Source organism: Brienomyrus brachyistius, unplaced genomic scaffold (genome assembly GCF_023856365.1).
Source record: "Brienomyrus brachyistius isolate T26 unplaced genomic scaffold, BBRACH_0.4 scaffold27, whole genome shotgun sequence".
In the NCBI taxonomy this organism is placed as follows: domain Eukaryota; kingdom Metazoa; phylum Chordata; class Actinopteri; order Osteoglossiformes; family Mormyridae; genus Brienomyrus; species Brienomyrus brachyistius.
Window position 1 is genome coordinate 1,936,660 of NW_026042306.1, and position 26,989 is coordinate 1,963,648.

The 26,989-nt window shown below is 41.5% G+C and overlaps 1 protein-coding gene across 5 annotated transcripts in view; it reads left to right on the top strand.

Moving 5' to 3' along the window:
* The first annotated feature begins 6,663 nt into the window (after positions 1-6,663).
* The window catches only part of LOC125720864 (centrosomal protein of 170 kDa protein B-like), a 34,940-nt gene continuing 14,614 nt past the window's right edge, over positions 6,664-26,989 (top strand). For 3 of the 5 annotated variants that reach the window (XM_048996732.1, XM_048996735.1, XM_048996736.1), the window contains exons 1-8: positions 6,665-7,157; positions 10,961-11,098; positions 13,092-13,181; positions 16,253-16,331; positions 17,577-17,635; positions 18,085-18,205; positions 24,307-24,414; positions 26,392-26,892. In XM_048996732.1, the coding sequence (XP_048852689.1) occupies positions 10,994-11,098; positions 13,092-13,181; positions 16,253-16,331; positions 17,577-17,635; positions 18,085-18,205; positions 24,307-24,414; positions 26,392-26,892 (1,063 nt within the window). In that variant the 5' untranslated portion in view covers positions 6,665-7,157; positions 10,961-10,993. Of the gene's footprint in view, positions 7,158-10,960; positions 11,099-13,091; positions 13,182-16,252; positions 16,332-17,576; positions 17,636-18,084; positions 18,206-24,306; positions 24,415-26,391; positions 26,893-26,989 lie in introns of all 5 variants that reach the window. The other 2 variants (XM_048996733.1, XM_048996734.1) reach the window with 2 other exon arrangements.

A 26,989-nucleotide genomic window follows, 5' to 3' on the forward strand; every position in this document is an offset into this window, starting at 1 on the left:
ATTACTGCTATGCACTGGAGCACCATAGCTCTAAAACCTTTTTTACGCCTCGGCCCTTTTTTAACATTGAAAAGTCCCATGGCTCACCACCAACCAAAAATGTTACGAAATGATATTCTGTAGCCTAGTCTTGACAAAATAGCCTCTCAATTTATTTATACTCACTCAGTGTGAAACCTTAGCCTGTTTGGATGAACACAAAGCTAATATTCTGGCAGGAACTGAAGACAGACACACACAAAGCTCTTCCTCAACACCTCTCAGTCTGTTTTTAGTTTTTGTATGAGTAAGGCTTGGAAAAACTCAGCTCACAGACATGTCGTGGGAAAATGGGAGTACGTTCCACACCCATCAGCGATTGGTGAAAATCCACGATATATGAGGATTGTATAAATAAACCATTTTTTTATAGTCTAAGCCTTAAAATACCCATCCCACACACTTTAAACACATGTACATTTATTAAAACAACACATGATATGTGGATGTCGGGCAAAGGATATGAGTAACATAATACTGTATGTAATGTGGTTCCGTTTTAACAATGGCTTCATCAGGAGTTGCTGCCACCCTCTTTTTCTGTTTGACTAAAGGAAAGTTATGTGGTGGTTTTTATATTCTTTTCATCCTTCTTGATGTATCGTACCATTGATTCATTCAAGCCATAATGGTGAGCGACGTCCTCGTAACGCTTTCCTTCCTGAAGCATATCCGTGAGATTTACCTTCTCCTGAATGGTCAAGGTCTTCCTCTGGTGCTTAGGCTCACTACTACCAGAAGGCTTAGAAGATGCAGGACGCTTGGGAGCCATCGCAGGGCTTAAAACAAAATGAAAACAATCGAACCACATACAAGGTACGTGAGACGCAAAGAACTGTGACGCATCTGGGAAAAGTCCGCGATATAGCGGGGGCAGGATAGTTGAACCGCGATATAGCGGGGGATCACTGTAATGTTGAAATAGCTTTGTTTGTTTAGAATACATAACTACATAACAGCATAGACATTCGACAATGGCATATTATTTACAAATACTTAATTTTCAAAAAAGCTTTTTAGACCAATTAAATGAAATTTGGATAATTTCCCACGGTACACCTTACAATCTCTCACGCGGCACAGTGGTTGAAAATCACTGCTCTAAAATACTATCTGAGGTATTTCAGTCAGAGTTTGCATTCCTTTGCTAAGTACTGAGTTAATTTGATTGTGGTTATGTATTGATTTGTGATTTAAGTGTCAAAATTCATATACAGCCATCTTTACAATAGAAAAGTTAGTCTGCTTTCTTTCATGTGTGTTTACTACTGTTGCTATGAAGTTTTGTCTAATTTAGAAAACAACTCAGGAGTGATATTTACTGTAGATTGTGTTACTGTTGGTGTAATAAGAGATCTGTATTAATCGTGGGCTGGTATCTTTATTCTTTATAGTCCTTGTACCTGTTAGGGTTGCCATGACAGAATGAACTCCTCACTTTTACCTCTTTCCCACTCGTACCTTACTGGTGCCGGTGCCGGTACCAACAGGGAGCTGGTTCTCATGTGGTGCTCAAGTGGCACAACTTGAGAACCAACCCACATCTTCACTGGTTAAACACAGCATGTATAACAGATGGCAAGTACACATACAATGATGGGCATGTAGCATTTTTGAGTTTATTTAAATAATGTTTTTGAAGCAGAATGTTTAGGTTAATGCTAACTTAAGCTCTAGTTCTTAAGTCAGCATTAGTCAAAACATTCTTTATTATGAAATAAATACTAGCTAGGTACATTACAAACCATTTGGAATTAAATATTTGGCACATTTTTGTTGTATAGTTGTGTTGTATAGTATAGATGATGGATGTCATCCATTGATTGGACATATCCATAAACAAGCCATACATGGGACACAATAGTCCCTGGATTTAATTGGATGCAGTTCACCCAAGACTTTAGTTTCATCAGAGTTCATTACCTATATATGTCACCGTCTGAAATACCTACTCAAGAGTGCAGCTTCTATTTTCAGTTCAATGTACCATGTAAGGAAACGTCATGGAGAGTGAGCCCTGCAACTCTGCGGAGATGTCTGACTTCTTTTGCTTGTACTGGTGACCCTGTTCTTGCGATCATTACTACCAGAAGTGAGGACAGGAATGTATATAGAACGTTGAATTACCTTTCATGGCTTCAGCTTCACTATGGTCCTGCTCTGATCCTGCAAAACTGAGACCGTCAACTTGATCTGCCTCTCAATCCCACTTTCACACTCGGTTCAAGTACATGCTGGAGATCCTGGTCAGAGAAGAGCAAAGGTACAAAATCATCCATAAGAAGTAGGGATGTTAGCTCTAGCTTCCTATACAGGATGCCATTCTAAGGCGCACCTTTGCCAGAGGATAACACCCACTCTAAACGTCTTCGACTTCGTGCCAAGAATGCGGAAACTGCTCTCACTGCATGCATATGAGCACTGAACAAGGGCCCTGGGCCCAGCACCTTTCTGGCCTCTGACTGCCAGGTTTTCTCGGAGGTGTGAGTTGAATTTACCCTGTGTGGAAACTTAAGTCAGACATTCCTAACAAACACTCTGACTGCTCATCCTGGTCATCCTGGCCGGTCTGCAGGGGCATAGGAACCAGGGGGCATGGGGGCCGTGTACCCACCAATATTTATTTTGGCTTTATTCCCCACCCCCCCCAAAAAAAAAAATAGACCTTTATATTTAAATGATTAAGTTGTGTCCCTCCAATATAACTCTCTCAAACACTATTGTCTGGAACCCAGCACCAAGCGATGATCATGTACCGGAGCATCCAAAACATATGGTCTCAAGTCACGACCATAAAGCCAATCATTAACCTTCCACAGCTCGGGATATGATTACATCTTAGTGTTTGGACACGGTGTTCATTATCAGAGGTAGGCTGTTGTTTTCACCCTCCCTTCCAGTGTAGTAATTGTTGCCGGCCAACAGGGGGCCCCCAAACCTTGGTAGCCCACAGAAATGCATGGTTTGAATGATGTTAAACATTGCAGCTGTTCATTATGCCTTGCACAGAAATCCCGATCCATACTCTGATCTAAATTCTATGAGGCCATTTTCCCCATTCACTTCCCTTAACATACGACGTAGCACCATTTTTTCTCATGTGAGCATCAGTGTCTCACAGCAGGACCCGAGAGTCTGTAGGAGGTCCCCCCGCCAAAGCACCTTACCCACTATCTCCTATGAAGTCTGGGTGCTGCTCTTTTGTCCATGCATACAAACCACAGAGATTTTGCAGTCACAAAGAGGCGGCCCTTCTGTCCATCGCCTAGACCTTATCCACCTTTTCTTTTATACCAAAAGCAGCTCAGCAGACTATGGATGCTGATTACAGTGCAATCTGGGATCATTCTGTCAGCCCAGGGATTTGAACTGGCAGCCTTTTGAGTTCCAACCCACAAGGTATTGATTTCTTTATAATTATTCTAAAGTCTAGAGAATAGTACAAATAAACCTTTCTATGGGTGTATCTGTCACGAATTCTCCTTGTGTCAGGTAGGAAATGTCCAAAGACATGAGCCACCAACTACCGCTCATCCATTGAGAGCCTGCTGACGTTCTGTATCACAGTATGCTACGGCAGCTGCACCATGGTAGACAGGGAGAAGCTCCAGAGAGTAGTAAAGGCAGCACAAAAGATCACCGGCTGCCCTCTCCCCTCCCTGATGGATATTTACACCTCCTGCTGCCTCAGCAGAGCAAAAAATATCATCAAGGACAGCTCCCACCCTGGCTCTGATCTGTTTGACCAGGGAGGCGCTACAGGTGCATCACAGCGAGGACAAAGACTCGAGAAGAGTTTTCTCCCAAAAGCCATAACCACCCTAAACTCACACATGCACTGACTACACAGTCTAACCCCCCCAACCCCTGGACTTCTTTCCGTCCATCAACTGTGCAATATCCAATATCTAACTGGTATTGATAATAACTGTGCAATATTTGTATACTGTACAATATCATCGCTCTGTGTCATCATTACTCACTGCACATGATCATCATTACTGTGTAATATTTAAACAATAACCTACATAGTTATTTATTCCTTCCATATGTATATAGTATAAAGTTTTTGCACTTTTTGCACTATTTGTTTGTTTGTTGCGTTTTCAACATGCATGTTTGCACTGGAGGAGTTGCTTTTAATCTCATTGTACATGTGTATAGTGACAATAAAAGGCATTCATTCATTCATTCATTCATTCATTCATTCAACTGGTGTCTAATATTGTTGATTAATATTAGTGTATGATTGTGCCTGTATGTGCTGTGCTACATGGGATAGTCCTGCCACCCTCCATACACAGGATGATGGATGGATGGATGGATGGATGGATGGGGAGAGAAGTTATTAATATTGGATATTATGCTAGTTCATCAAGCTTTTCCCCCTAGAATCACTGGTCTTGTGGATCACTGCCTGTTTTTTGACTCTTTAAAATGGTCAGTAAACAAACCTACCCACCCATCTATCCATCCATCCATTTTCTGCCACTTATCCGGGGGCGGGTAACGGGGGCAGCAGTCTATGCAGGGACGCCCAGACCTCCCTTTCATCAGCCACCACCTCCAGCTCCTCCGGGGGAATACCAAAGCGTTCTCAGGCCAGCTGAGAGATGTAATCTGTCCAGTTTGTCCTGGGTCTGCCCCAGAGTCTCCTCCCGGTTGGACATGCCCAAAGACCTCCGCAGGAAGTCGTTCAGGAGGCATCCTAACTAGATGCCCCTGCCATCAGGGAATATCATTGCCATGAAGAGGTGTACTTGGTCTGCACATTGTTTAAGTAAGTAGTGCATGTCAAAATAACAACTACATGAATGTTAGGACCCAAGGTTTTCCAGCAGAACATTGCCCAGAGCATCACACTGCCTCTGCCAGCTTCTTCTCATAATGCATCCCAGTGCCATCTTATACCCAGGTAAATAACAGTTATGCACCCGGCCATCCACATAAGGTAACAGAACACATGACTCATCAGGCCAGGCCACCTTCTTCCAGTGCTCCATGGTCCAGTTCTGATGCTCACATGTCCATGTTAAGTGCTTTCGGCAGTGGTCAGGGGTCATCATGGGTATTTTGACCAGTCTGCAGCTATGCAGCCCCATATGCAGCAAGCTGTAATGCACAGTGCATTGTGACACATTTCTATCATAGTTAGCATTAACTTTCTCAGCAATTTGTACTACAGTATCTCTCCTGCGGAGGGACCGACCAGACAGGCTAGTCTTTGCTCCCATGCGCATCAGTGAGCCCTGGGCGCCCATGATCCCATTGCCAGTTCACCGGTTGGCCTTCATTGGAACACTTTTAGTAGGTACTAACCACTGTACACCCCACAAGACCTGCCATTTTAGAGATGTTCTGACCCAGTCATCTATCCATCCACCCATCCGTTTTCCAAACCTCTTATCCTACTGGATCACGGGGGGTCCGGAGCCTATCCTAGAAGCAATGGGCACGAGGCAGGGAACAACCCAGGATGGGGGGGGCGAGCCCATTGCAGGGCACACTCACACACCATCCACTCACACATGCACACCTACTGGCAATTTAGCAACTTCAATTAGCCTCAGGATGTTTTTGGACTGTGGAGGGAAACCGGAGTACCCAGAGGAAACCCCACGACGACATGGGGAGACCATGCAAACTCCGCACACATGTGACCCAGGCAGAGACTCGAACCCGGGTCCCAGAGGTGTGAGGCAACAGCGCTAACCACTGCACCACCATGTCACCCACCCGGTCATCTAGCCGATACAATTTGGCCCTTGTCAAAGTCACTCAGATCCTTGCACATGCCCATTTTTCCTGCTTCCAGCATCACCTTCAAGAAATGACTGCTCCCTCACCTAATATATAATGACATCCTTTACAGGTGTCATTGTAATGAGATAATCATTGTTATTCAATTCACCAGTCAGTGGTTAATAATGTTTAATGTGGCTGATCGGTGTATAAGTCTTTTAAAAAGCCTATCAAAATAATTTCGTAGTAATTATAGCGTTAAAGACATCTTGGTGACATTTTCAGTTGCGAGGTTGCGGTAGATATACCGTATATTAAACATCACACCCAACGCGCATTTCCAAATGCGATCTGTATTTATTGATAAAATATTGTAAATTAATTTATGAATTTATTCATGTATCAGCATTCACCAATTACTGTATCAGACGGCCACTCATCTGCCAATGACGTATTGCTCTCCCTAGAAGGATGGGCAGGGCAGCAGTCGGCGCAGTCATTGCTCGTGTTTAGTGCCAGCCCCCTTTACACTGACACTTTTTGGGAATGCCTCCTCCCCATTTTAACTTCCGTCCTGAGGTCTCAGCATCAGGCACCTTGCTTGGCAAAATAACCGGTCAAGTTCACTAAGGAGTGAATAGTATTTTGTACATTTCCTCTCTTGTATTTCTACTCTAAATGTTGCACATATAACATATAAGCTATATGAAACGTTTTTTTTAATTGACTTGACATCATTTGACTTCAGATGCTTTAATATAATCTATAACTGGACAGCTGGTGACAAAGCAGCAGGGCAACCGGGCTTGTGTCGTATAAAACAGACTGCGAATGAATTATCATCACATATTTTAATAGAACGCTCCCCTTCATTGGTTAAAGGAAATACAACCGCCAGATAATACGTCATCTTCATTATTGCATTTACTGCAGAAAAAAGATCGGCGTTTGTTAATGTAAGGTTTGTAAAAAGCCGTACGTTTAGTGCGCAAGTGAAAGAATTTACAGGAGGGTTGGGCGGTCTCCAGTGCCATTTTTATCTTACGGTGAATCAGTGAAACCGGCTTTTCCAGATCTGTGTCTGGTTTGCCCTGCGCTTCAAGGCGCTGGGGCCGCTCGCCTTTGCGTCAGTAAACCTGCTACTACGGGAGGCGTTGCTGCTCACAATCGCACATACTGTAAAAATTCAGTAATAGTGCGCAGCCCTGCTACAAAACCGACTGGCTTTTATTCACCTGGACGCCATATGCCTTCAAGATTTCTATTTTGCTGTGAAAACCAATCCTGGTACCTTCGCCTACGGGATTCCTGACGGGAGATATCGTTCATATTTACTGATTTTTGGTCAGAAGCAAAAATTGGAAATCATACTCTAGGTAGGTTGCGTTCTCCGTTATTAAAAATAGTATGAAATAGATATAGATATCTGTGAGACAGGTGTTTATGTCTATGATTGTACATAGAAGAGATATGTAAATGATGGTACATTTTAGCAGAGTATACTGTAATACTTTTATTGCATATTACATTTTACTACATGCGCAGACTAAGACGTCTTCCTTGAAAAGAATAAATAGTCATAAGAATGAAATAAGAATGCATGTATTTTACGTGCTCGGACTAGCTTATGGTAAAAGAGACAGGGCTGGGCGTCTGAAATCTTAGGTATGAAATGTCACCGAAGCGTCCGTGTGTCTGTCACACGCTGCGGTTTTGTGAGACCAGCTGCACTCTCTGCTTGGGGTGTGAAATCATGTCCGATATCTCAGTATATTAGGCCTATATCATCTTCCAGATGTGCCGCAGACTCCCAGCTTCTGCGATTATATTAATTTATACATTTTACACACACACACACACACACGTATGTATAATATTATATATATATATATATATATATATATATATATATATATATATATAGGAATGAATAGAAATATTAATTTATATAAATATGAAAATATAGGTGTGTATTTGTGTATCATTTCGAAGTATAAACGACGCACATAATTGCATTACTGTATAAAAAAGTAGCAATAATTCAAGCAAAACATTAAAGACAATAATAATTGTTATTGAAACAACTATTAGTCATAATAATCATAAAATGGACACCTCACATTTTTTTTAATCTGGCCACTCATAGTTCCTTACTTCTGCATAGCAAGAAAAGGTTAGTATAGATTTTTATTTCCATGTTATGACTCCATGTAGGATATGGAATGAGAGATGAGCTTCTGTTGTGTGACAGGGAAGGCTGGGTAGAGTAGATGGGTTGATACTGAGAAGCCAAAATCTTGTGGAGGAGGGTGTGGCTTTAGATCAATTAGGGGGACTTCTTGGTGTACAAAAGGCTAAAGCATCTGGATTATCTGCCCCAACTACTGACTGTAGAGAGATGCTGTTGTAGTGAAACTTAAGTATTGAAAGGGAAAAACTGGGGGAAGACACACTGCCTGTTAGGAAGTATTTTTGAATTTGAAATGTTAATTACTAGTCAGTAGCCAGGAACATTGCTGCTATCTTCCAAGTTGGATTGATTTTCGACTGTTGCACATCACATGTGTGCAAATAATCTCGTTTAAGCAACTTCAACAAATATATTCTTCAGTAAAGACATTATAAATAATGTTTGCCCAACCTTCTCTAAAATAAGCTTCTCTAATAATGAAGTTAATCCATTTAGAAGCAATTTTCAATTTACTTGAAGGGAAGTCTAAGTAAATAAAAAATCACTTTCCTATCAGCAGTTGCTATCTATCCATCTATTATGTGTTCAAAACAGGTCAATATAAATAAGTCAGGTTAAGGAATAAGGAAGTTTGTAGAGGCCAAACCCTAACAGTGAATAATTACTGAGGTCTTGGTGAGTTTAACCCAGCAGGTAACTAAACATCCATGCACCTTCAAACCACTTATTCCAAGGAGGAAGGCAGGGGACTGAGAGGCCCATGCAGGTGGCACAGGGCAGGGAGACTCTGGATCAGGTGCCAGTCTGTCACAGAGCACCTGAACACTACAGAAAACTGCCTTTCTTTGTGTTATGGGAGGAGACCCCTGCGATCCAGCTAAAACATGCAAACTCACAGAGAGGATGCAGGATGCTGCTCACTGACGCAGCGCGTCGCTCCCTTAGTGAAACAAACCGCACCTGCAGAACAAATAAGAGAGGGATCCTCAGAGAAAAGATGAGATATTTTAATAAGAAAGTAATAGAGTGATTAGGCTCTGTGTGGTCAGTCTTATAATGGATTCTGGAAACGGAAGAGAGAGTGTGGTGATGCTTGCAAGGATCAGTGATATGCGGGGCTACCAGAGAGTGCATTGATGCCACAGTACACACTTACAATTATTCTTGCTTATCCAAGTCCATGTACTTTCACACCAAGGACAATGAAACTGAATCCATTGTGATACTGGCCATAAAGGATATTCCAGTATGCTAACTTGTAAGTTTTTCAACTACTTTCTTTGTGACTTTGTGGGGCTATTGTCGTGATAATGCAGTTGTAACTTGAACAGAGTGTTAGCAGTTAGATGTAAGGAATCTGTGGTCCTGGATTTGGTCTTCTGACAAGATAGGCTGTTTCTGGGATACAGGCCGAAACTGTCTCCATCTATTGTTAGGGTATATGCCGTGAACAGTGCCCCATGCCGTATCTGGGTAGCAGTACCCCACTGTTAATTCGGTTTTATTTTTCCTAAAGAGTCTGCCCTCTTTATTTAACATGCATACAGCACAATGGTCAGGGCCCAGCTGCAAAACAGCTGTATTATGTGGTTAAACATACAAAATGTAAAAAAATTTTTTTATAAAATGTATAAAACTTCTCCCTTAATTCAGGTCACAAGACGAAAAAGCTTTTTAGATGTTTTTTATGCCTCTAATTGAAATACGAAATTTATGGGTAATATTGAGCAAACAGTTTGAGATGGCACTCTGCCTTTAGCAGCAGGTAGTGGCTGAGCCACCCATAGCTGTGGAGTCACCAAGCCTACAGACTCAGAAATATTAGCCTTCATGTATATTCTTGCTATTCTGGGGAAAATAAGATCATAATTGTCATATAGGTGGGTTTGGGAGAATTGTGTTCCGTGTTCTATAATCAACTTCACTCAGAGCCAAAGAAAGTGGAGATGAGTGGCATCCAGGGCTCCGCCTCTCCCTGCAGGCTTGATTCCCATGCATGACTGTGTGTATGTTTGTGTTTGCATATTAGATGCTTTTTTCTGGTATTTGTAGAACTCTGGTTTTCCTTTGCAGTCCCAAAGCATGCAGTCAGGTGAACTGGTATTCTAAAGTTGCACATAGTGTGTTTGTACTCATTTACCTTGCTGTGGACTGACAGGCCATTTAAGCTGGATGCTGCCCTTCCAAGCTTGCTGTGATCCTGTGTCGCATAAGCAGTTATGGAAAATGGATGAATGGATTGTCTGTTTTATTGGTGAATATTCTAAAATCAGTTGATTTTTAGTAGTTGTGATTTTATGCAAATTGGATACATACTCGGTGACCTGAAGTTTCTCTATGTATCCTGCTCTTGCTGGCTGTTTCTTTAACTGTTACACTATTTGTATGCCAATTTTACACTGCTGAGCTACACCACTGTCTGCCTAGCCCTTAATAACCTATGGTATTCCTCTGGGTGTTGAGTAACTTCTTATGCTGGAAATAGGCTAAATAGGGCTTAAAGCGGGTTTTATGCTACCTCCCATCATGGGGACCTATATTTACGCACTTTTCAATGTTCCCTGGCTTCTTGGCCAATGGGAGGCTAATCCAGTGGTAGGAATGTTGCTCATCACGTGACTCTTATAGTGTGAGCCATGAGTTCAGCACAGTTGAATTGAATTGCAAGTTCCATTGACTTAAGTATATTTCAGTTTCTAACACCAGAAAACCATGTTTTTTTTCTATTTAAAGCTTGAATGAGTCCGTTTTACATTGCATTATAGAAGGTACTTCTAGTACAGTTATGACTGAAGTAAGTTCAACCACATGATGCTTCAGTGTTTGAACAGGTCTAATGGTATTTGCATTAATTAAATGCATTAAATCAGCATATTCATGTTGGGAGGCACATACTTACATATACCTTGTGTGCTTAATGAGATTCCTGCATCGCTGGTGTTTTCCGTAAGTGTGCTGCATGAGCCTATGCACCTGTGTGCCTTCCAGGATGCGCCTGGTGCTGTGAGCGGCATTGTGAAAATGAGTGTGACCTCCTGGTTTCTGGTGAGCAGCTCAGGCACCCGCCACCGGCTGCCCCGCGAGCTGATTTTCGTGGGCCGTGAGGACTGCGAACTCATGCTGCAGGTGAGAAGAGTGCGATGCACATATCACCATGGCGAAATGTTACCCTACCAACACATGTGTACATTAAGGCTCAGTCACATATCTATATGCAAGCACAACAAGCCTCACAATTTCAACAGACACCTGAAGTCCAGAGTATATATAGCTGAAGGCTGCACTGTCTGAGTCTGTTTTGACATCATTCAAAAATTTTCGATACCGGTACCAGAACGATATCTTGATTTCGATACTAGTTCCTGAACAATACTTTTTTCAATACCAGTATGTTTTTAAATCAGTTTCAACAACAACAAGAATAAATTAATCATTATAGTACTAATCTTTTATGTGATCATGTTGTTTTGTTAGTTATTGGTTAGTCACTGGGGGAATCAATCACGATTATAATGGAGCACAGCCTTCATTTATATTTTAACAGGACTCTCAAGTTTCATTAAAAGTCTGGAGTAAGATTACATCTGTTAGGGATGCAGCATGTGCCTCACGGTCAGTGTGTGACACTTTAGAGCCCTGCTCACTGCATTCATTGGTTCTTGCTCTGCAACTTTCACCTTGTCTTGTGCAGATAAATACCCCCACATGTTCCTTTAGATCCAGCCTTAAGAGAAAATGCTTAACAACTTTCATTATATTTATTTGTAGATGTACTATATTATATACTATTTATATAAATTATATAAATATTTTGAGAAAATAGCAGCAGCCGAAACCTGCACACTGTAGGAAACACCTTTCTTATTGCTAACACAATCGACTAATATTCATTTTTTATATTATTTGTTTTGAGTGTTTTTGCTTATCCTTGGCAGTATTCACTAGTTTCGTGCTCTCATTTTAATGAAGATATCAGTATATAAAGTTATCGTGTAACGTTACAAACTGGACTTTAGAAACATTATCATATTAAATAGTCCATTTTGTAAGCAAGAATGAATCTCTTCTTGAATGTTATTTTTATTGTTTACTTATCACATACACTGAATGTGTTTGAAATTATCAGCTCTTTGTTGATGTCATTTGATGTTATGATAGTAAACCTACATTGTGAAAATATATATAATCAATACAGTACATCGTATTGGGGGAAAATTATTTAAGATATAATTAATCAGTGGAAACAGTGTGAATGTTGTATAAGAAATAGCACGGTGTAGTTTTTTTTTTGGGTTGGTTTGACAGGTGAAAGTGATTGCCTTAGCAAATAACATAAGTGAAGAATAAACATACCTGTACTAATGTATTTAAACATACCTGTACTAATTAATTTAGTTTTGTCTATTGTATTAGATGGCATAGGTGTGATGTGACAGGAGGCCTCAGGTGGTCAAACTCACTTTGTTTTGTCATTTGATTCTCATAAGATATATGCATCAGTCACTATTGGTGAGCTTGTAATAAAACCTCTGCACTATCTTTTTAGTCCTGCATACAAGGTTGACCTGTCACGTATGGAGTTGAAAATGAAAATGAACTGACACAAGTTAAGATGTACCAGTAATTGTGTCAATGCTGTAAGGGAGTTCAGGCAGACACACAGTCATAGATACTAGGCAGGTTGGGAAAAGGGTCATCTGGGCTCACACCGCGGAGCAATATGATTGCAGAAGGATGCAAATGCAATCCATCTCCGATTGCACCTCCGCAAACTTAAGAAAAAGGGGAGCCCAGATGTCAGCTGATCAACCAAGCATCCAGTCAGAATTGAAACACAAACTGCAACATAACGTGGTACAAGCAAGCAGAGCAAGTCCCTTTAATGACAACCGAATGAGGTTCAATGCTATGAAGTACAATAAAGCACAACTCAAAGGTCCTGTACATTGAAAGGAAAGATGGAAATCCACATCTGTCTAATCCACATCTGCCTAATCCACATCTGCCTAATCCACATCTGACTTATTCCTGCCCTAAAATGCAACAGTTTCTCTACTCATAAGGAAAATGATCACATGTTTTATCTGATAAGGTTGTCTAACTTGCATGTTTCCTGTAGTCTCGCAGTGTAGATAAGCAGCATGCTGTCATCAACTACGACATGAGCTCTGATAAGCACCTGGTGAAAGACCTAGGCAGCCTCAATGGGGTGAGTGTATGTGCCAACTATGCTAACTGTCCAAAACATTCATGAGGAATGTCATATTCTAAAAGATAGAGCTTTGTCAATCTTATACCTGTAACATCTGTTATACACTCAGTGACAAAAAAGTGAAGCACCCAGATGGAGTGGTGAAAATGGAATTAATCTGCACTTTGTGAAAGGTCATGTGACTGTATCACAATGATTATGATATCAAATCAGAAGCTCAACAGAGTTGGTAGTATGGGCACACTGCTGGTCCCATGTCAGTAGGGTGTGGCCTGGATACATGAGGCGATACGTTGCGGAAAGGAGTCGTATAGCAGTTGTAGTCATAATTGTCAGTCCATAGACATATGTACTGTGTGTGGACGGGCGTTGTCTTGTTGAAAGACTGTACCAGGGTACTGTCTCAGGTGGGGTAAGACATGTGGGCACAGGATGTCACTGATGTAGTGCTGTGCCATCAGGTCCCCCGAATCACTAACAAAGATGACCTGCATTTGCACAATATGACTACCCAGTCTCATGCAAAACCACAATGTGACCTCTATCAAACGCCGTCAAGTGCTGGTAATGCTGTCTAATGTGTCTATGAGGCATCCTCTGTGTCTGGTGACTAGTCATGCCAGTTCCTTGAAAATCAAATCATTTATATACCAATCGCTGGTCTGCATGTGTACCAAATTACATCCAAATCGGACCATTACTTCTGGGTGCTAAGCTTTTTTTTCTCACTAAGTGTATTGTGAGTAAGCATGATAATCTCTGTGACTCGGATTACAATCCTGGAATAAAAAAAAAATAGCAGATTAATTCTCAATGCACATGTCTTCTCAGAGATACTGATATGATGTCCTTTGGCACAAGATTCACTAACTCGTGTGCTAACATCAGCAGTTAGCATCAGAAAGAAGTGTGACTGAAATGGGCTTTGTATACAGGCAGTCCCCAGGATACGATCGAGATCTGTTCCCTAAATCTGTCTTTAAGTCGAATTTGTATGTAATTGCGAGTAACTTGGTTTGCGAGTGTTTTTTTAAACTTTTTTTTTAGTAAATTTTTATTTGATAAACGAGCGAGGTCTTGCAATATGAGTATTACATATACGCTTTGTCTGCTGAGCATCACAACTGCGCCGATGGTTCTTTTCTCTCTCTCGCTGTGGGATTGTGGGTAATCTTTTCCGAAGCTTGGTCTCAGTTGCCCTGCCTCACTCGTATAATAAATATTTAGTAGAAAAGCACCACTTGAATAAGGGTGTTGCAGTGCGAGCGATGAATCTGTTTAACGACAATGTAATGTCCACATTTCCGCAAAATCAAAAAGGAGACAAAGGCAGCTGTCATTGGATAGGTTCCTTGTTAAAGTCGCATAAAAAGAAAAAGATTCCAGTGAGCCAACAGATAGCAGTGATTCCGTTACAGTTATATAGTGAAAGTCGTCCTACAAAATAACCCTCCTCTTCTCCTCTCTCTCGTCTCCCTCACACCATCCACAATTCTTTTCAAAGGTAAAGTGCAGGTTAATTTGTTTTATGTATTTTTACTTTATATTTTGTATTAATCATTTTTATATCAATATTTTTGAGTCATGGAATCATCTGAGTTTCCAATTATGCTCGCAATCCGAGCTTTTACTGCAATAATAATAATAATAATAATAATAATAATAATAATAATAATAATAATAATGTCAGGCTTCCATGCGTGAGGACGGCAGGCTGGCAGGAAGGAGGCAGGGAAGGACGAAGCAGGCAGGCAAAAGGCGGGGAAAACTGGGGATTTGTTACGGGCGAGACGGCCACGGGAAGACTAGGACATCACAACGGTACTAACAACAATGACAGACATCGGATAGGGCAAGACGTGGACAGATATAGACAAAGACAGGTTAAAATAACAGGGCACAGCTGGGCATGATTGGGGAAGCACATGTGGATAATCACGGGGCGTGGCACACACGAGGAGCAGACGAGCCGGGCATGACAAATAACATAGCACATATTAATAACACAGCAATAAAAGAAGGAATTACATGCGATCCTGTACTTTACTTCGACCCAAAGAACCTCAGTAGCCATGCAATGTTTTCACAAGCATCACACAGTAGTGTGTGTGTTTATTATGAACCATTGTATTTAACCTGCATTTTTAATATAATAGGCTTTATATCAGTCCGTTTGTAAGTACAAGTTGTCCGTAAATGTAGCTATTGTGAGACATCCTGCTTAAAAATATAAAATCAGCAAATGTAAAGGAGAGGTCAAGTTCATTAAACAATACCCATGCATTTGTTGACTCAACCACTAAACATACCATACCATAAACAATACCTCACCAAGTTATTTAAATAATTAAGGTAATTATTTAGGTGAGTTGGTGGTGAAATTTAATGAATAAATGCCTGGAGTGAGAGGAGTAAGGTGAGAGGTTTGGTGCATGAGGTGTAGCTCAGCAGGTCAGGCTGCTGTGCCTGTCAGCAGAAGGTTTCTGGTTTGTAGGGTGACTTCGCCGCTGGGTATAGTGGATAGCTATGAGTTATGAGTTTGTAAACTACCAATTCAATTAAAAGGACCGGGATTTCACTTAAGCATTGGGTTTTAACTGTGCTGATACATAAAATCATGCATGTAAGCAGGTTAATATGAAACAGCTGAATGAGTCTTTCCATGAAGGACACAAACCAGTAAAAGTACAAGACAAGTACTTTTCAGTTTTAAAGTAGTGTGTAAAACCTGACTAGTGTCCCTCCTGGCATGGATTAGGTGGTCACCTTACTATTGGGCCCTTAACCCCAAATGCTATCGTTCTACCCATCTAACAAGATATCAATAACTTTTTGGATAACAAAAGAAATGTTAATTGTATTGCTATTCATTTGCATATATTCTGACATTAAATTGCGTGTTGGCAAGCTCTATCAGTGCCCCTTCCTATACGTTGAGTACCACTTTTATACTGTGATGCTCCTACAATAATGCCCAAGGCTATCCTGTGTTGTGAATAACTATCTTGTACTGTGGTCGTTATTTTTGTTTATCCATACAATGTGTCTTATTAATTTTTTTCCTACAGACTTTTGTGAATGACCAACGGATTCCAGACCAGACATACATCGCTCTCAAGCTCTCTGATGTCATTCGCTTCGGATATGATATCCTTCCATTGCATATGCAGCTTATTTTAAACATTGTGAATAATTTCTGGGCAATGTGCTTAATAGTGTTGCATTATATACCATCTCCAGTAAGTTTTTTTTCTGGTGTAATGCTTTCAGACATGTGGGTTTGGCTGTCCTTCATACTATTTACAGAGGTATGAGGAACCTCAGATTTTTTTTGAATTAGCTGGCCATAATTTTTTTGGATACAGCTTTACTTAATCATTTTTAATGTTCTGTGATGGGTTGGCACCCCATCTTGGGTTGTTCCCTAACTTGTGCCCATAGCCACTGGGATAGGCTCCGGAATAGGGTGGTTTTATCATTTTCTGGCACTGGATGCTGCCTACAAACCATGCGCATGTGTGCGAGCACAAGTGGTGCTACTTTCAACATCCCGGACACACAGCTGCAGCGGAATGAAGCAGGGCAGGTAGTTTTACCCAGCAACGTTTCTTTCGGATTTATATTATGATGACTTTGGAGCCATACACTGACAGCATATTATAAATGGTGAAGCAAGGATTGTCGTCCACTGAAATTTCTACAAGGGTGTTACACCAGTTCAGGGAATCAAGGGGTTTTTCTGCAAGGAGTATAAGAAGATTTTGTACTGAACGTGGTTCAGGCTTGTGATCAAACTGACGCCTGCGCTGCATATTTGCATTTTTCTCTATGCAGAGCAGTTGTGGTCTTTTGTGTGTGTGTGTGTTTAGATTAGGTTTATATTACATGGTGAGGACTAAAGGTTCCCTACAATGTGGTAAAAGCCTGTTACTTTGACATTGTGGGGACCATTTTTTAGGTCCCCAGAAAGATCTGTGAATGCGATCAAAAAACTAAAAATGTCATATTTTGTTTGGTTACTTATGGGCTGGGTAGGGGTTAAGGTTGCCATGTTGGAATTAGAGTTTTCCCCATATAAGTGAATGGGGAGTCCCCACAAAGATATAATTACAAGTGTGTGTCTGAGAAAACTCTGGTTAAAATTCTGCAGTGTTGTAGAACTAGTAAAAATATTATTATATTGTTTCCAACTGGCTCAGTGTCAGACTTGTCAAATTATTTGGTTTCTAACTCTATTTTGGTTTCTAACCAGCTAACCACCTAAAAGGAAAATGGCCCATAAGGAACTCTCCTGAGTCTCTCGACTTGTTTCTCGAGGCCGAGTTTTATCTTTTAAAATCGATTTGATGGCATATTGTGAAGTACATTTATCTTCCTTAACTCAGTGATTACATTCTCAAGTCTACATCCTCGAGAGGAGTCAACACAAGGTTCCAGAAGAGGCACTTAAGGTTTGTCTGTAACTCAGTCTAAGATCTGTTGTCTTTGTGTCTCAGCATTTGTGTGCATTTCCAAGTATCATGAGTTTCATCTGTTTTGGTTCTATTATTCTCCGTATTTAGTGTCTAAGATTTAGAATTGTTGGTTTTCCTGTATTTAATTTGATTACTATATCTCTACTGTAAAATGCCAGTTTGAAGGGAGTGCTGGTTACATTCAGGTGGAATTCAGTCTTTCCTGAGGGAAAGAGCCTCTTTGCTGTGGATGTTTTCTTTCAGAATCAGGATAAGGTCAATTGGCCAAGTATGTTCTCACATACACTCATGGATTTCAGTGGCTATCATGCATACAGAAGACAATGGACACATACAGTCTAGCCGATATATACAATGTGTGGATAACAGTTCAGGAAAACATGTCCATGCAAGAGTGGCCCATTGACCTCCTTGTACTATTCCAGCACGAGAAATACACCAGCCAGCTGCAGATGACCTTAAAAGCATCAGAGGAGAAACGGCTTGGAGAGGCAGATGGTGATGTGGCAGAAGCCCAGCGGAGCACAGAGCAGAAAGCCATATCGGGTAAGGATGCCATAAGCGCTGTGGTGTTCTTCCATCATACAAGGGGTCCTCACAGCAATGGTCCTTTTATGCTGTGGTGTTCTTACCTCATAGGAGGGGTACTCACTGGTACTCACTTGTCGTTCAGTAGTATATGTAACCGGTTTATCTGTATTGTGTCAATTTTCTATTAAACACACTCCGACAAAGTGTTGCAATAGCAAATTCACAAATTCAAACTAAACAGATTTTGTGTGATTATACACATTAAACAATATACACTGCTCAAAAAAAGTAAATGAACACTTTGAAAACAAAGTGATATCCATGCTGGACATCTATACTGATGTAGGCTGGGTAATGTGTTAGGAACGAAAGGATGCCACATCGTTTTATGGAAATTAAACTATCAACCTACAGAGGGCTGAATTCAAAGACACCCTGAAAATCAAAGTGAAAAATGATGCGGCAGGTTAGTCCATTTTGCCGAAATTTCATTACAGTAACTCTTTGTTACTTTTGTATGGCCCCCATGTGGTTGTATGCATGTCTGACAATGTCGGGGCATGGTCCTAATGAGACCACAGATGGTGTCCTGGGGAATCTCCTCTCAGATCTGGACCAGGGTATCACTGAGCTTCTGGACAGTTTGAGGTGCAACCTGGTGGCATCGGATGGGAGACACATAATGTCCCAGAGGTGTTCTATTGGATTTAGGTCAGGCAAGCGTGGGGGGCAGTCAATGGTATCAATTCCTTCATCCTCCAGGAACTGCCTACATGCTCTTGCCACATGAGGCCGGGCATTGTCGTGCACCAGGAGGAACCCAGGATCCACTGCACCAGCATAGGGTCTGACAGTGGGTTCAAGGATTTCATCCTGATACCTAATGGCAGTCAAGGTGCCGTTGTCTAGCCTGTAGAGGTCTGTGCGTCCCTCAGTGGATATGCCTCCCCAGACCATCACTCACCCACCACCAAACCAGTCATGCTGAACAATGCTGCAGGCAGCATAACATTCTCCATGGCTTCTCCAGACCCTTTCACGTCTGTCACATGTGCTCAGGGTGAACCTGCTCTCATCTGTGAAAAGCACAGGGTGCTAGTGGCAGACCTGCAAATTCTGGTATTCTATGGCAAATGCCAATCGAGCTCCATGGTGCTGGGCAGTGAGCACAGGGCCCACTAGAGGACGTTGGGCCCTCAAGCCACCCTCATGAAGTCTGTCTCTGACCAAACAATCAGAAGCATTCATACCAGTTGCCTGCTGGAGGTCATTTTGTAGGGCTCCAGCAGTGTTCATCCTGTTCCTCCCTGCACAAAGGAGCAGATACCGGTCCTGCTGATGGGTTAAGGACCTTCTACGGCCCTGTCCAGCTCTCCTTGAGTTTCTGCCTGTCTCCTGGACTCTCCTCCATGCCCTTGAGACTGTGCTGGGAGACACAGCAAACATTCTGGCAATGGCACGTATTAATGCGCCATCCTGGAGGAGCTGGTCTACCTGTGCAACCTCTGTAGGGTCCGGGTATCACCTCATGCTACTAATAGTGACACTGACCGTCGCCAAATGCAAAACTAGTGAAAAAACAGTCAGAAAACACTAGAACTGGCCATTTCCCATATCAATAAACATCAAACTCTAACTCCAAGCAAGACGTAAGTCGCCGTGTTCAGCCCTTTTGCTTGCGATAATGTGCCATTAGTGTTAATAACAGCAGCGAATCTAACAAAAAGCCTTAATTTTCCTAACAGAGCGGCTGCTCTGTCCTGAAATCCTACAGCCGAAAAGTTCAAATGCAGTATTTTATAAAATGCTGAATAAATGGATGTAGTTAATTGGTTATTTCATGTTCGCCTTTTTACCTTACCTTTTTTTAACAATTGTCTAAAGTAATGTTATTTTTATTCAAATCAACTCATGTGAAACAAGCCCCCTCCCCTTTACAAAATGAGTGTATCACGAAAACCTATATTAGTAGGAACATATCAAATGAACAGGCTCTTTCAACAATTGAACAAGCCTTTTCCAGATGCACACTTCTGCAAGAGATGGCGACATTTTACCTCCATAAAAATAGCCCTAAACGTCTATTGGTAACAAAGATTGATAGGCTATAAATCTGAGTCAACATACGACCTACAACTGGGCAATTAACCACTCCTTTTTCAATTCAATTAAATTACATTTTATTTATATAGCACTTTTAACAGCAGTCATTGTCATGAAGCACTTTACATATAAGCGGCCTGATCCCCACCAAGCAAGCCTGAGGCGACAGTGGCAAGGAAAAACTCCCTCTAGCAAGAAGAACCCTTGAGAGGAACCTAGACTCAGAAGGGGACCCCATCCTCCTCTGGGCGATGATAATCAGGGCCGCTGGGAAATTTAATCTCTAGTCCACATCTAGACAGAATGATCCTCTCTTCTGTCTCATGATTAGCAGGGTAGCAGTTGGGGTGTTTATGCCACAAAGTTTTTCTTTTTTATTTCAACAACGAACCCACCTTCACATGAAGCATGAGCCTCCTCTTGTTTTGACTTTTTATTTGTTTTGCTTGCTCCCGATTCATAATGCCGTTTGGAGGCCATCTCTCCACCTACATGGATCCAACTGCCTGTCGGTGCATTTGATCGCTGACTGGTCAGATGCTGCCTGCTGTCAGTCATTGTGGCAATGCCTGCGGTGTCAGATTACTCGTCTCTTTTTTTTTATGACTTGGTGCTCTACGCGCGCCTCACGGCAGCGATGCGCATCATTTGGAAACATGGCCCATTTGGAAAATGCGGCCCCCCATGGATCGTTGGGCCCTACGCACAATGCGTGTTCTGCTTGTAGGGAGGGGCAGCGCTGCGTACCTTCCAGTCTTTATATTTTGCTTTTCAGCCTTTAGTGTCATAGGCACAGTTCTGCTGTGAATTGGGAGAGGCTTAGCTATCGTAGCATCATAAGAACATAAGAAATTTACAAACGAGAGGAGGCCATTCGGCCCATCAAGCTCATTTGGGGACATCTTGACTAATAGCTCAATAGCTGACCAATGTACCCTGTTATCGCACATTGCCAATTTCACTCAGTGACACAAACGATGGCAGCTCTGAACACAGTGAATTAATCATACACATTGTCTTTCAGAAAATTCTCATTGTCAACATATCTTTCTGTATTCAACCTTTATTCTTCAGTGACAAATTCACTTTCTGGCAGCATCTTCTAGCAGGACTGCATACTGGGACCTGACCATTAAAATATAATTTGGTCTGAGAGAGATTATCGGTCATCCACTTTATGCGTTTGAACCAATGAAATATTTCAAAATAATTGAAGACAAACAAACAAACACATAAATAAAACTAGGCACTATTATTCATAGAGAAAGTCCAATGGCTCCGCAGGTATCACTGTGGCTTTGCACTTCCAGGATTGTGGGATTGACTCCCACCCTCAGGCCTGTGTGTCTGGATGTTGCACGTTCTCCAGGGCTTACTTGGTTTTCCTCTGTGTCCTGTGGTTTCCTCCCACAGTCCAAAACCTGCTGGTGCAGATGAATTGGTGTCTCTAATTGGCCCATATGCTCTGATGTTGAGTGATTCCCCTCTGATGGACTGGTGTCACACCCAGGGTGTCCCTTTGCCTTATGATCGGTGCTTCCTGAGACTGTGACCATGTATTTTACATGCATTACAGGAAATGGTTGGATGAATTACTTTAAACCTATTGAAACTGTAGATAGAATCGCTTCATTAACACATGACACTCTGCATGTTTGGTGTTCAGTCCTCTCCAGATTGGAGTCAATTGGATACGGTCACATTTTTTTGAGTTTTGTCATCATTTAAGGTTTTAGGTCCCCTCTTTCATTTTGCTCCATTTCCCCCTTTTAACTCTTGTTCATCTCCAATGTTTTGTTCACAATGTTTTTGTGATTGCTAAGAAACAGGGTTATAGTGATGAATTAAATTCTTAAACTAAACATTGTGAAAGTATAACAGTAAGAAAAATTCTGATTAAGAAATATGCATAAAAACTATCAAGAAACGTTTTATGGACCGCAGGATATATAATGATTTACTTATCGGTTTCTAGATACTTCCTTTGATTACAATGGCTGCTTTGTGTATAAAGCTCCATAATAAGAAGCAGACAACTGCATAGAATAATTCATTAAAATAAAAAAGAATAGTAAATATAGCACTACGATGGGCGGGCATCCTGTCCATGGCATACCATGGATTGTGCTCCTTGGGACAGGCTCCAGGCTAAACACAACCCTCCTTTGGATTAGCGATTACCAGAAATGGATGGAATTAATGCTGAACAGTGGCAGAATAATGTATTCCATCAAAATAATAAAAAATTCCTTATGAACAGTGTTTACATTTGTAATGATGGCTTGGTAATAGTTTGTGTTGAATTCTTAATTCATAATCTTTACTCTGATTAGCACTGGAGTTTGAACAGGGGCAAGAAAATCATTCGGACACTCACATCTGACAATATCACATCTATGATAACTGGTTTCCCTTCCCCCCACCCCCCAGCAGGGCTGGTTGCCATGGTTATCAGCATTCTGTTCTTCTCCAGCGGGTGACCTGGACTATCAGCCACACTCTGGCAGGGCCAGACGAACAAAAACAAAAGAATGTACTGTGTAATAAAAGAGAATAGCACTGACAGATGTAGTTTGGTTGATATCAAAAGCCAGTAGCCATTAATGTTAATTAAATACCTTATTCTGTGTTGTGTAGTATCTGCTCTGTGCTATAAAAGTCTTTCTTTCACCAGTCACCCATTCTGCACACCTTCTGTTACTCTGTCGTACTCTATGCCTGCCTCTGTTTGAACGCATCTTTCGTTCTTTCGTTCTCTCTGTCGCTCTCCAGTGCCCACACTCCCTTTGTCTGCCTCTGTCTCCACTGCAGTCACATTCCGTTTCCATGGCAACTGTGACCTCACCCATAGCAGGGCACAGATGGCCCTGGTTTGCACAACCCTGCCTATGCTCATTTCAGCTTGGTTCAGGATGCGTAAATCTTGCAAAACACCGTGACTGTAGGCAGATTAGTGCTCAGTTGCGTGTTAGCTGGGACTTCCAATAATTTGCAATGACTTAGTATTTAGTCAGTGATTTGGTAACAGTCAGTGTCAGTGAGTCTTCTTGTTCTTCTCAGTGTTTGGTAGTTGCCATATCAGAAGGAGATACAACAGACATAAGAACATAAGCGGGAGAACATTTCAAGCTGGATTTAAGGAAGCACTTCTTTACACAGCGTGTAGTCAGAGTATGGAATAGTCTCCCTGATAATGTAGTGCAAGCTGAATCCTTGGGTTCCTTTAAATCAGAGCTAGATAAGATTTTAACGACTCTGAGCTATTAGTTTAGTTCTCCCCAAGCGAGCTTGATGGGCTGAATGGCCTCCTCTCGTTTGTATAGTTCTTATGTTCTTATGTTCTTATAAGAAATTTACAAATGAGAGGAGGCCATTTGGCACATGAAGCTCATTTGGGGAGAACGCCACTAAGTTGTTAAACTTATCCAGCTCTGATTTAAAGGAACCCAGGGTTTTAGCTTGCACTAAACTAACGGGAAGACTATTCCATACTCTAACTACACGCTGTGTAAGGAAGTGCTTTGTCATATCCGTTTTAAAATGTTTTCTGCCAATTTCCACCTATGGCCATGCGTTCTATTTCCTCTTTTGGAGTTAAAATATTAGAAGAAACTTTTAATGTCATCCTTAGCCTCCCATGCAGTCTCCCTTTCTGCATTCCTCTTAGTGAGTCTAATGATATTTTTTAACTTGAAATCATTAGTTATTTTCCATTTGTGGAAGAGAGCCCTTTTCCTCCTGACTTTATTCTTAATTTCCTTAGTAAACCACCTTGGCTGCAGTTTCCTAGATTTAGTTTTGCTGTAAACATGTATGAAGTCATCCTGCACTTGCAACAATATACTTTTAAAAACTCCTATGCATCTTCAACATTTTTGCTATTTAATTCCATCCAGTTTACAGTTTCTAGTTTCAGTCTCATACCAAGTCATGTTGAAGTAGAAACTTCCTTATGATACTGTCTTGTGCTTCTCTGCATATGGGTTCATGCACGTGTGTTTGTGTTTAAACAGAGGCCCCCATGTCGCGGCCCACGCCCCTGTATGGCCAGCCTTCTTGGTGGGGGGAGGATGACACGGGAAGCAAGGGACATCTCAACAGTGAACATCAGCAACATGAAGGTCACTCAGCTCCCTTATTCTCCGGCATGTTTAATTCTGGGTAAAGTAAAGCAAGTCAGGGAGTAAAGCTGTAATTCAGGATGCTGAAATGCACCTTTAATTTCTGCGCTGCCTCAGCCATGCACTGTCAGCCATGCACAGTCGCTGAGTTTCCCTTCATCTCTCATACCAAAAAATGTCAGTATGACCATTTCAGCCTCTTATATAGTAAGTCTGATGGTTCACCATGGGTATGTTACTGTTCTTTCTAATCAAGTGAAAAAAAATCTGCTAGTGACCTTAAGACAATATTACTAACTAATCAGCTAATAATCAGTCAAGGTGACTGAAGCTCTTTTACCAAAGTTTTAGCTGTTAGGAAATTTATCCTTCTTCTGCGCTCAAATTATGACCATTATTTTTTTAAAGACAGTTGGGATGCAGTCATACATTATAGCTGTATTGGATGAACCCTTGTAGGCTGGTCTGTTTGTAGAGGTAATGCAAAGAAGTCCAGGTAGGTCTCCTGCACCCAGATTCTAAGAAATGCATGATCCTCCAGCTACCATGAATGTCAGTCTTTCAGTGTAGCTTGGTTAAGCTAATTATTAATTATGCCTCGTGAGGAATACAGTAAATCTATAGTCTGACATCTTTGAACTTTTGTGTCTTCAGGCTGTAGATCTCTACATTTACATTTTTGGTCTATATTTATGAAAGGAATAAGGTTTGCTATAGTCCCATCCGATATAGACCGATAGAGTTATATAACAGATAAAAAATATTCACTGGGTGTCATAAAGATATTCCTATTCCAAGCTTGGAAGGAAAACAAATAAAAACAATTGAAAAGGTTGTACTGTATCAGAGGTATTAGTCAAAAGATTTAGAAAGGTAAGCATCTATTTACCACTCAATACTAGTAAATATCAGTTGAACATACACTATATTGCCAAAAGTATCGGGACACTTGCTTTTACACACACATGAACTTTAATGACATCCCATTCTTAATACATAGGCTTTAATAGTTGGCCAACCCTCTGTAGCTATAACAGCTTAAACTCTTCTGGGAAGACTGTCCACAAGGTTTAGGAGTGTGTTTATGGGTATTTTTGACCGTTCTTCCAGGAGAGCATTTCTGAGGTCAGATACTGATGTTGGACGAGAAGGCCTGGCTCGCAGTCTCCGCACTAACTTGTCCCAAAGGTGTTCTTTTAGGTTGAGATCAGGACTCTGTGCAGGCCAGTCGAGTTCCTTCACACCAGACTTGCTCATCCAAGTCCTTATGGACCTTGCTTTCTGCACTGGTGCACAGTCATGTTGGAACAATAAGGGACCATCCCCAAATTGTTCCCACAAAGTTGGGAACATGAAATTAACCAAAATGGCTTTGAATGCGGCAGCATTAAAAGTTCCTTTCACTGGCTAAGCTCAACCCCTGAAAAACAACCCCACACTATAATCCCCCCTCCACCAAGCTTTACACTTGCACAATGCAGTCAAGTACCATTCTATGCTATTGCTATTGACTCTGCAGACTTGTTGTCTTCTGTGCGCTTCAGCATACCTTGTCCTCACTCCGTGGTTTACCACTATGTGGCTGAGTTGCTGTTGTTCCCAATTGCTTTCACTTTGTCATAATACCACTAACAGTTGACCATGGAATATTTAGTAGCAAGGAAATTTCACAAATGGACTTATTGCACAGGTAGCATCCTTGAATTCACTAAGCTCCTGAACACTTGAATTCACTGAGCTCCTGAGAGCGACCCGTTCTTTCGCAAATGTTTGTAGAATCAGCCTGCATGCCTGGGTGCTTCATTTTATATACCTGTGGCTATGGAAGTGATTGGAACTCCTGAATGTAATGATTTGGATGGGTATCCCAATACTTTTGGCAATATAGTGTATATGAGTACCCCAAGCTGGACTTCATAGCAATTCTCCTTTTTCCTAGATTTTCTGATGTATAGATATACAAATGTTTTCCTGCAGGCAGCCCAAAAGAGGGTTCAGCAATCATGCCGGAGGTGAATTGTTCAGACTACCGAGAATCCCAAGACGATTCTATCTACTCATACCGGCGGGAGCCCAGCTACTTTGAAATCCCCACTAAGGAGTTCCAGACACAGCCGAAGACCCATGAAGCTGAGCTGCATGAGATCCCGACTAAGGACACCGATACCCCACCACTGGCCTCCACAATCACCCCCACACCCCCGGTGGTACAGAGCCATGCTTCCTTCACCATTGAGTTTGATGACTGCATGCCAGGAAAGATGAAGATCAAGGACCACGTCACTAAATTCTCCACTAGGCAGCTCAAGCTGCCGCGTAAGCAGCTGGCTGCCACACCCACAGAGGTGATGTCAGCAGAAAGCAAGGTGGCTGACTGGCTGGTGAATAGCAATGTCAGCATGATGAGGCAGAAGAATCCCTCAGAGGATGTCTATAGTACCAAGAGTGACTTAGCAATGCACATTAAAACTCTCAAAGGTGGGTGAAAGTGTTAACGGTCACAGCTGAACATTAAGCAAGACCATATTTAAGCATAGTTATGACTTTCTGTGAAAAAATGTAACTTATTTGAATA